Source organism: Mus musculus, chromosome 3 (assembly GCF_000001635.26).
Source record: "Mus musculus strain C57BL/6J chromosome 3, GRCm38.p6 C57BL/6J".
NCBI classification, from domain to species: Eukaryota; Metazoa; Chordata; class Mammalia; order Rodentia; family Muridae; genus Mus; species Mus musculus.
This window is the reverse complement of record NC_000069.6, coordinates 96,634,166-96,645,570: the sequence shown is the minus strand read 5'-3', so window position 1 is coordinate 96,645,570 and position 11,405 is coordinate 96,634,166. Positions and strand designations below refer to the sequence as shown.

At 46.1% G+C, this 11,405-nt stretch overlaps 1 protein-coding gene across 5 annotated transcripts; it reads right to left on the bottom strand.

Moving 5' to 3' along the window:
- Positions 1-189: 189 nt before the first annotated feature.
- Positions 190-10,214, bottom strand: Pex11b (peroxisomal biogenesis factor 11 beta). 5 transcript variants are annotated; one of them, NM_001162387.1, is made up of 5 exons: positions 9,828-10,141; positions 8,782-8,897; positions 8,239-8,440; positions 1,556-1,996; positions 190-1,135 (listed from the first exon to the last, which is right to left on the bottom strand). In NM_001162387.1, the coding sequence occupies exons 1-4, from the start codon at positions 9,881-9,883 to the stop codon at positions 1,591-1,593; spliced, it is 780 nt and encodes a 259-aa protein (NP_001155859.1). In that variant the 5' UTR covers positions 9,884-10,141; the 3' UTR covers positions 190-1,135; positions 1,556-1,590. The 5 variants fall into 5 exon arrangements, 3 of the variants coding, with proteins under 3 accessions (NP_001155859.1, NP_035199.3, NP_001155860.1); NR_027845.1 differs by having other exon boundaries at positions 190-1,996; positions 10,071-10,214; NR_027844.1 differs by having other exon boundaries at positions 190-1,996; positions 9,832-10,141.
- Positions 10,215-11,405: the final 1,191 nt, after the last annotated feature.

Sequence of the window (11,405 nt, the reverse complement as noted above, 5' to 3'; positions counted from 1 at the left end):
GTTACTTTCCCTCCTATCCTGCCCCCTCCCACTGGCAGCTAAAAATAAAGTTGGATGGAATGGGAGTGGTGGTGGAAGGGAGCTGTGGGGAGCCCAGGACAGGAACACAGAGCAGCCTTAGTCCAGCTCTCTACCTTGGTGCTGCCCCCTGGAGGCCTCAGCTAATATTCAAAGAAAACACAAATTTTGACCCTTTCTGAGGCTACTTTTATGCACGGTTTATTTATTCAATAATTTCCTCCAGTTTGGAACAGAAAGTAGGACTTAGAGACAATATTTTTTGCCTTATTAATCTTAACATGGGATATGCAAAATAACAGCTGACAGCAGTGACAGCAGCATTTTCCTACCTACTGTGTGAAGGGCAGTCCTACTGTGTGACCTTGCCAATCCACTGAGTTATGGTCATGCTTGTGTGTGTCTAATAGCTTTTGGGGAGTCACTGCCTGTAGACAGGTGTGCTTTGTGGTGTCAAGATAATTACTTTGGTTGAAAACATCTCACCCCTAACTTGAGGCTGTTCACGGATTGTTTTGAATTGGGACCATTATGGTGTGTCCGCACCTTTCCCCCAACATTTAAATTTTCAGTGAAATCCTGTAACCATGTTAGCTGCTAACGCCAAGGAAAGCCATCCACAGTCAGAGAGCTAAGGCTTACAATGACCAGACCATGAGAGACCAGATGTCAACGAGCAGCTGGACACAGTAACACTCACTGTAGGCTACTCAGAAGCCTAAAGCAGGGGAGCTCAGAGCTTCAGCCCTGCCTAGGTACCACAGTGAAAACAGGCAATCCGTCCCCCCACCCCACCCCCGCCATCTTGAATTGAATAAAAAAGTCAGTGAGCAAACTGATCTTTAATTTGTTAGCCTAGAAGGCTTGCTTGCTCTGTGGGCAAGGACCAGTTATTTACATAGAATCATTGTACAGTATTTACAGGAAGAGGCCAGACATGGCATCAGCCTGGGTAGTCAGAGAAAGAGCAAGAGCCAAGTGCGGAAGGAAACTCTAATATCAACGTGTACGCAGAAACTGGAAAGTGTGGAGGCAGTCTGCTGAGGCAGACCCAGGGGAGAAGCCTCAAACAGCCTGCAGCGGTGTGAGCGAAGAGACGCCGGGCATGAAATGAAGCCTGGGAAAGTATGGAGGGTGGAAGGGAAGAAAAATGCTACATGAGGTTTCAGAAAAAAAGAATACAATTAGCACTTTGCTATCCATAACTTAAGCTTCCCCTACCAAAAAGTAACCCACCCCCCTCCTTTTAAATATCTGGCCAGGAGGCTAAGAAAGAGAATTCTGTCTCACGGTAACAAATTCTTAACTAGACTCAAGACAGAGAGATAAAGGGAAGAGCTATGAGATTCTGGCAATGGGACTGAATGAAGCCCAACTGCAGAGGCCTGCAGGAGCCTTCCCTTAGCACTGCCTTCCTGACCCGTCTTTGGCAGGTTCTTCCCCTCATCCCTAAGGATCTGGATTTTAACTTCAGTCAAGGAGTTGAATTACAATGAGGTTGGCACACAGTGACCATCTCAGCTTCCATCTCACCCACCTGGGCTCCCTCCTTATCTTGTACCACAGTGTCAGTCAGGGCTTGAGTCGTAGCCAGGGACAGATTAGGGTGAGAATAGACAGAATGGAGGATATGAGGCCACACAGCCCCACAATCCCAGGGCCACAACGCCAGAGGCCTAGTTTGTCCAGTGGGATGAAAAGGTCACAGGCATTTCTGAGCACATCCAGCAAGAGAGGGGGATGACCTCGAAGGACACGAGCCAGTAGCAGGATTCGGAGCCGAAACTTCAAAGCCAGTTGTGGCAGACTTCCTCCTGGAGTCCCTGGTCCTCCAGGTCCCACAGTTTCTACTCCTCCTGAGACTCCTACTCCAGAAACCTTCATTCGCCTGCTGTAAGCTGAAGTCTCTTGTTCCATCAATAGGCGAATCTCATAAGCATCACGGCTCAGATTCATGATGAGGGAAAACAGATAGTATCTGAGACACACAGGGAAAATATGTGAGTTAGAAAGAGCACAAATGTCTACTGAACAATTCTTCTCATAGACTGGAATGGGATTCCACATTAGAACACCAGAAGTGATTGCTATACTCCACTACTAGAAATGTCCACGCTGGGGCTGAAGAGATAGCTTAGTCGGTAAAGGCACTTGCCATCCAGCCTGAAGATCTAAGTTTGATCCACAGAACAACTGACTTCCCCAAGTTGTCCTCTGACTTCCACAGACACATTAATGTACTTACATGTACCCACATACCCAATATAAACAACCTAATATATTAAACTACATATAAGAAGATGAATAGATAAATCACTACTTTTAAAGCTTTATTTATTTATTATTTTATGTATATGAGTGCACTGTAGCTGTACAGATGGTTGTGAGCCTTCATGTGGTTGTTGGGAATTGAATTTAGGACTTCTGCTTGCTTTGATCAACCCTGCTTGCTCTGGTGGGCGCTTGCTCCTATCAACTCTGCTCGCTCAGTCACTGCTCACTCTGGCGCAAAGATAGATTTATTTATTTATTTATTTATTTATTTATTTATTTATTTATTATACATAAGTACAATGTAGCTGTCTTCAGACACACCAGTAGAGGGCATCAGATCTCATTACAGGTGGTTGTGAGCCACTATGTGGTCGTTGGGATTTGAACGCAGGACCTTCAGAAAAGCAATCAGTGCTCTCATCCACTGAGCCATCTTGCCCAGCCCGATAAATCACTTTTTAAAAAAGTTTAAAAAAACATATATCTTGGACTGGAGAGATGGCTCAGTGGTTAAGAACACTTCTCTTCCTGAGGTCCTGAGTTCAGTTTCTAGCAACCACATGGTAGTTTACAACCATCTATAATGAGATTTGGTGCACTCTTCTGGTATGCAACCAGAACATTGTATACATAATAAATAAATAACTCTTAAAAGTGGGAACCCCTAGAAGTGGGAATGTCGCTCACTGGTAAGAGTACATGCCTTCCATGCACAAGTCCTGGTTTCAATATCAGCAACACCAGAAAAGAACTGTCCTTTCTTGACAACATAATAGGTTCAATACATCTGATACAGAAAGACTCACGATCTCACTTATGAGTTAAATCTAAACAGCCTAACTTACCAAAGTATGGAATAAAACTGTGGTTGCCAGGATTGGAGGGGACAAGAAACAGGAAGACCTTAGCTAATGGGACAAACATTCAGTTCGTTCTATATATCTAATGTGGTGACTACAGTTAATATATCAGTTAACATAATAACAGTTAATATAATCATGGACTTGAAAGTTGCTAAATGGGTCATCGATTGATCTCAGCACATGTTCTTATCATTAAAAAGATGTCACCATGAGGTTATGAGCATTTTTAAAATATTTATACTATGTATATGGGTTTTTTGCCTGCATGTATGTCTGTGCACTATGTGCATGCCTGCCACCCAAGAAGGCCAGAAGAGGGCATGAGACCAGCTGGAACTGGAGAAACACTGGGGTTGAGCCGGTCCCCTCTGGAAGAAGAGCTAGTATTCCTAATTGCTGTGTCATCTCTCCCACCCCATTAGAAGGATGCTGCACTCCTGACTCTGGTGATCACCTCACCATATACATATACAAAACACCACACTGTATGCTTAAATTCATATAATTATATCTCTGAAATAATAAAGAAAAAGCAACTTTCCTGCCAGTCTACAATGTGCTTATGTGCACCTTAAGGTCCTGGTTTAAAATTTATGAGTCATGAAATCTGCCAAGATCAACTCCAAATTCCGTTTTTGAGACAATCTGTCTGATGCACCACACTCTGCACTGGAGAGATGGCAGTGGTCATGTGCTTGCCATGCAAGACTGAGGCCCTAAGCTCAGATCCCAGAGTCTATGTCAATGCTGGTAGACATGAAGACAGGGACTCCCAGAACAAGGAGGCTAGTCAGACTAGCATTGTGTAGGTGAGCTCTGGGCTCAACTGAAAGACCCTGTGTCGATGAATACAGTGGAGAAAGACAGAGGGAAAATTCCAAAGCCAACCGTGGGCCTCTAGATGCATACATGTGCCCAGACATTTGCACACACTTGTGCAAACACACACACACACACACACACACACACACACTGAGGGAAAAAAATACACTTAACTTGACCCTAGTAATGCAAACTATTTTGAAAGCACACATTTAGTTGTACAAGAGACACATACAATCTCTGAGTTCAAGGCCAGCCTGGTCTACAGAGGGATTTCCAGGACAGCTTAAGCTACACAGAGAAACCCAGTCTCAAAAAGCCAAAAGACAGAGGACAGAGGGGGAAAGAGAGAGAGAGACAGACTGACAGAGACAGAGAGGAGACAGAGAGAGACAGGGGAGTTAGTATTAGAGTTAGTTACAGGCTGAAGTGGTGGTGCATAGCTATGATGTCAACATTTAGGATCAGGACTTCAAGGACAACCTGAGCCACATGAGACCCTGCCTCAAGAAAGAGAGAAGAAAACATACTTATACAGACTTTAGATCCAATCTCTTAGAAAAAAAAAAATCAAAGAACTCTGCAAAGGTCCAGATATATCCAGTAACTGCTAGAGATACTAGATTATAAATTTTTAAAAATTTTTTTAAATTTAAGATTTATATTTCTTTCATGTATATGGGTACACTGTCACTGTCTTCAGACACACCAGCAGAGGGCATCGGATCCCTGTTACAAATGGTTGTGAGCCACCATGTGGTTGCTGGGATTTGAACTCAGGAACTCTGGAAGAGTAGTCAGTGCTCTTACTCACTGAGCCATTTCTCCAGCCCCGATTATAAATTTTTAAGCAGAAAATAAATATACTTTTTGGAACAGAGTCTTACTCTGTAGCTCTGGCTGACCTGGAACTCACTATATAGAGTAGGCATACCTCAAATTCACAGAGATTCCCTCTGCCTTTGCTTCCTAGTGTAGAAATTAAAGGCCTGCATCACCACACTTGGTCCAGCTCAAAACTTTTTACATTTTTGTTATTTTGGTTTGAGACAGGATGTATTTCACTATGTGGTTCAGGCTGGCCATGAATTTTTTTTTCCTGTCTAAATCTTTTTAGTGTTGGGATTGCAGGTATACATTAGCTAAGTCTTAAAGCCTGTGTGTGTGCATTTGTGTGTGTGTGTTACAAGGTATGCATATACAGAGGTCAGAGGTAGACATCAGATGCTCTCCTCTACTGTGCTCTGCCATGTCCTGAGGCAAGGTCTTTCACTGAACCTGGAGCCCCACTTGTCGGATAAGACCCTGGCATCCTCCTTTCTCCACCTCCGGGCAGCGCAGTACCAGGCTCTCGGGCATGAGCAGTGCACCTGACTTTATGTGGATGCTGTGGATCCTTGTGCTTATCTGCAACAACCACTTTTCATGACTTAGACACCTCTGCAGCCTGTTTTTGTTTTTAATCTACTCTAGCTACAGAGTCTCTCTGTGGCCATTCTCGCCCTACCCTGACTGCTGCTGTTGATAAAGAAGCTAGGAGCATGAATGTAAATCACAGCATTACATCTGCTCTTAAAAGTATCCACTTCCCCTCCTTTTTTAGTTTTCCGAGACAGGGTTTCTCTGTGTAGCCCTGGCTGTCCTGGAACTCACTCTGTAGTCCAGGCTGGCCTTGAACTCAGAAATCCGCCTGCCTCTGCCTCCCAAGTGCTGGGATTAAAGGCATGCGCCACCACTGCCTGGCTCACCCTTAGTCTTATCTAATAAGAATCAACCCTAGATACCTCAGCTACACCCTTAGCCCTTTAATGTAACCATGTATCATTCTTTTCATAATCACTAAAGCCGTGTGTGTGCACATGTGTGTACACGTGGCATGTGTGCATGTGCGTGTGTGTATGTTCCTGTGTGTAGATGAAAGTATAGGCAGGTACACATGCATGTGCCTGAGATGGAGACCAAAGGGACAAGCTCAAACCCAATTCCTGGTACTGCCTACCTTATTTCTGGAGACAGGGTTTCCCACTGGTCTGTTTGCTGTTTGTTGTGAGTGATTATCTGCTTTAGGTTTTTTATTTAAGATTTCTTTGTTTTATGTATATAGTTTAGCCTCAGGTACCATGTCTTGTGCACCATGTACATGCAGTGCCTGCAGAAGCCAGAAGAGGGCATCAGAGTCCTTTAGAACTGAGAGTTACAGATGGTTCTGAGCTGCCTTGTGGGTGCTGGGCTCCTAGTGCTCAAGTTCTGCCAAGTACAGAAGAGGGGGTCTCCTGCGTCTGCCTTTGCATCAAGATGTCTCTCAGCTCTTCCAGCACCATGTCTGACTACAGGCTGCCATGCTTCCTGCCATGATAATGGACTGAGCCTCAGAAACTGTAAGCAAGCCCCAATTACATGTTTGCCTTTATGAGAACTGTCTTGGCCGTGACCTCTTCACAGCAATAAACTCTAACTAAGACATCAGGTTTGCTGGTTTTTACTCACTGGGTCATCTTAAACTTTATGTTTCAAGGATCAGGCACCACATTTGTCTGGCTTTTGCTTAACCTCCTGGCCCATAGTAAGAAACCGAGAAACGTTTCTGGAAAATCCAAGCACAGTGAGAGTGGCACGTGCTTATGGAGTCCCAGCTGCTAGGGTGGCCAAGGTCGGAGGATGCTTCTAGGAATTCTGTAACAGCCTGAGCAACAAACCAAGATTTCATCTCTTTCATGTGTGGAGGTACAACATGCATGGGTATATACGTATATGTGTGTATACACATATGTGAAGCCCAGAGTTCAACCTGGGGGTCTCTCCTCAGGTGCTATCCACTTTGTTTTTGAGACAGGATTTTCTCACTTGGCCTGGAACTTGCTCATTTTCCCAGGCTGGCCGGCCAGAGAGCCTTAGGAATTGTCCAGTTTAACTCCACACTGCTGGAATTGCAAGAATGTGTCAGTATGCCTGGTTCTTGGTTTTGTTTTCTTAACATGGGTTCTGGGAAATCAAACTCAGGTCTTCATGCTTATAGAAGAACTGTGTTATCTCAGTCCTATGGGACCCCGACCCCATTATCGCAAAAGAAAAAGAAGCTAGACATGGTATCACATGCCTGTAATGCTGTCCTAGAACCCGGGCACCTAAAGCAGGAGAATCCTAAGTTTCAGGCAAGACTGGGCTACATAGTGGGACCTACCTAAAAACAAAACAAAACAACAAACAACAAAAACACCACACAAGATGACTCAGCAGGAAAAAGGCATTGTCACCAAATGTGATGACCTGAGTTCAATCTTGAGATCTAAGTGGTGGAAGGAGAGAACCAACCCTTTCAAAGTGTCCTCCATACAGAGTGGTAATGCCACATCCCTCAGAGAAACCCTGTCTTGAAAAATTAAAAAAACAACAAAAAAAGTAAACAAATAATTTACAGTCAGTTCATCCATGGAGGATCAACTTCAGGATCTTTCCCCCTGCTCGCCCATCCAATTCTACCCAAACCCACAGCTGCTCAAGTCCCTTAGATAAAGTGGTATTGCATCTATACATACTCCACACAATTCTCTGTATCCACCTCGATTGTTTATAATATTTCATACAATATATGTGCAATGTTTAAGGAATAACGACACAAACAATTTTCATGTTTAATTCAGATGCACTTTCCCCTCAACATTTCCAGCCTGTGGTTGCTTGAATCAGCAGATGTGGGAACAATGGGCGTGAAAAGTCATTGTACACTCAAAAAAAAAAAAAAAATCCTGAGACCCCTCTGTCTCATATATAGCAGGTTATGGACCAGGAGGATGGAAGTGGAGCTGGGCCAGGAGGTGGAAGCTCTTGCCACGCAAACCTAATGGCTTGAGTTTTATTCTCAACCTGAGTTTGATACCTGGAACTCACAGTAGGAGAAAACCAGCAACTGAAAGCTGTTGTCTGACCTACAGATGTGCAGCACCTACAATAGTAACTTTTATTAATGTAAATATATGGGTCTAGAGTGATGGTTTAGTGGTTAAAAGCACTGGCTGCTCTTCCCTGGGACCTGGGTTTTGATTCCCAGAGCCCACATGACAGCTCACAACCATCTAGAACTACAATTCTGATGCCCTCTTTTGGCCTCTGCCAGCACCAGGCACACAAATGGTACACAGGCATGCAGGCAAAATACCCATATGTGTAAAGCAAAATGTTTACTATTACAAGCGATGCAAGCTTTGCAAGCTTTGCAGAATGAAGGCTACACATAGTCTTGTAGGATAAAAGGAAAACCAACCTGAATGAACGCTGTGCCCACTTTTCCTGGTCCACTCGGGGAGCTAGCCCAGACTTTCCAGCCCATAGGACATTGTCACAGGCAAAGTACAAGGCTCGGTTGAGGTGACTGACAGTGATGCAGAATCTCAGAACGACATCTGACAGGTGCACAGCCCTTTTGGCTGACTCCAGGGCATCTGTTGAGTTCCCCAGGCGTAGCACTTGTAGAGATTAACAAGGGAAAGCAAGGGTTTGAAGTCCAGAGGCAGGGGTGGGGGTGGGGAAGAGAAAAATAAAAGTTGAGCAAGCAATAATAACATACAGGAAGAAAGAGTAAAAATAATTTGTTCTTTTTCTTAACTTCCAATCGTAATTCATTTTTGTGCCAGTTTAGTGTTCTCGTGCCGTGTTTTTCCAATCAGTGCTAACTTCCTTATACCTGTTCTCTGACCTCAACTGGAGGCATGCAGGAGAGTGGCAAATGATGGCGAACTGGCAGAACGGGAGGAGAGGCCATGGGCTACCAGCTGAGGATGATAAGAGGAAGGTCTGCTTTACTTACACTTTCGTCCGAGGCTCAGATGACCCTCCAGTTGTCGAATCTGTTTCTGTAACTCGGGACTAGCCCCATGTCTCTGCAAAGCATGGCCGAGAAGGGAACAGGCATACTGGGCGGCCCTGGAGGGGAGGACACGTAGAGTAAGGGACAGGCCTCCCTAACCCCTCTGCCAACCATATCCTCCGTGGGCTGGTGAGGCGGTTAAGAGCACTTGCTCTTGCAGGGGACCCGGGTTCCACTCCCAGCACCCACACGGTGGCTCATAACTGTCTGTAACTCTAGTTCCAGGGATCCACCACTCTCTTCTGTCCTTTGCAGGCACTAGACACACATGTGGTACACATACATTCTTGCAGACCAAACACTCAGACAAATAATAATTGGTAAACAAAAACCCCACCAGGGACACTTCCTCGGTTTCACACCAATATCTTTCCATTTTTTTCCTCAAAGCCAGGGGAAGGGAAAGACATGCGAGGAAAATAAAGCCTAGAAGATGGTGGAGAGCACTCTTTGGAGTTAAGAGACTAAGAGTTTTGAAAATGATGAGGCCTAAAGTTTAGGGCCAGTAAGCAGCCCGGGGTTCATCGCAGACGTCCACACTGCGATTTTATACATGAAACACGACAGAGGAAGATCTAGTTGAAGGGCAGATTAGTTCTCCGGGTAGGTAAACTAAGAGATAGATTAAGGTTCTTGGACTGATGGAAACCGAAGAAGAGCCGAGATAGCGAGGCTCCTAGGTCACAACTGGTGAGAGGACGCAGAACCGAGAGGATCGCCCCTCGTGCCACCACAGCAGCGAGGAAACTGTTGCTCTCTGTGGACACAGTAAACCTAGGTGGCCTCCCCGCTGGCCCACTCATGCCTCAGTTTCCCCATCTTTCCCTTGAGCAGGGAAGAATCATCTCACAACCGGCTGCGGAGTACGCCTCCGGGGCCGCGCGGGCCCCCGTAGCCACAGCTGACCCTTAGGGACCCCGTAGCGCGCCCGTCGCCTCGCGGGACCCTGCTCTGCCCTCCCGCCCGCGCTCCTCCGTCGGCCGCACCTACACAGCCGCTCCCGGGCTTGGCTCTGAGCACTGAAGCGGACCCAGGCGTCCATGACAGCGGCAGCCCGGGCCCACGGCGCAGCGGCCCGCCTGCTTCCAGCCCCAAGTCACGCCTCCTGGGCGAGCAACGGGGCTTCGCGAGGGACAAACGGCGGCAGGAAAGCCAAGCAGCCGGAGCCGGCCTTGAAGTGGAATTTCAGGACGCGAAGCGAGATCGTGGGTGCATTTCCGGCAGCTCACCCTTCTCTGGGATGGTCTCCGGCTTTTAAGCACGCCCCTAGGAGCACATTCTGCTTTAAATTCTCAGCAGCAAGGGGTGGGGCCTGCGGGAGCCAGGAGGCGCTGTAGGTTGCCGCCAAGGCGCACACGCCACCCGCCCCAAACGCCCAGAACAGCAGAAGCCTGTCCTAGACTATTTGTCCTAGGGAAAGCGGATGTAATGAGATGCCGCTTGACAACGATGGTCTGCTATACTCAAAGATTGGTGCCTAGCCCAATTGTCATCAGAGAGGCTTCACACAGCAACTGGTAGAAACAAAGGCACAGACCCACAGCCAAAAGTTAGGCAGACCTTGGAGAATTTTGCATAAGACAAGGGGAAGGACTGTACAAGAAAATGCACAGAGTCAAGTAAACTGGGCCCATAGGGGCTCAGACTGAACTGCTACAGGGAGCCTGCATGAGACTGCTTCGCACATGCTATAGTTGTGTAGTTTGGTCTTCTTGTGGGACTTCTAACAGCGGGAACAGGGGCTGTCTCTGATTCTGCGGGACCCTTTCCTCCTGCTGTGTTGCCTCATGAAAGACTTAATCAAAGAAGGTGCCTAGTCTTACTGCAACTTAATATACCATGCTGTTGATACCTAACGGAGACCTGCCTTCTTCTGAAGAGAAATGAAGTGGATGGGGAGAGGCAGTAGGGGGGTAAACTCCAGGGGATCCAACACCCTTCTCAAACCTCAGCAGGTACCAGGCATGAACATGGTACACAAGGAAAACACTTTTACACCTTTACACATTATTTAAAAAAAAAAAAAAAAAAAAAAGCGAAGCCGGGCATGGTGGCACCCGCCTTTAATCCCAACACTTGGGAGGCAGAGGCAGGCAAATTTCTGAATTTGAGACCAGCCTGGTCTACAGAGTGAGTTCCAGGACAGCCAGAACTGCACAGAGAAACCCTGTCTTGAAAAACAAAACAAAAACAAACAAACAAAAAAAACTTGCCTGTAGCAGCAATAGCCTGACTATAGTTGTGAGGAGGAAAAAAACCAAAACAACAAAAAACCTACAATATCACAAACAAGATCTCTACAACCACTATAAAAAGAAATCTAGGGCTGGAGTTGGCTCTGCTGCTTTTCTACTGGCTGCTTTTCCAGAAGACAGATTGAATCCCCCATCCACATAGCAGCTCACAGCATCTGTAACTTCTGTTCCAGACGCTCTGGAGCCCTGTTCTAATCTTCTCAGGCACCAGGAACACAGATAGTATATAAACATACATGCAGGCAAAAACCTCATTAGATATTTAAACCAAAACCACTGTGTAGTGGTGGTGCATGCCTTTGATACCAG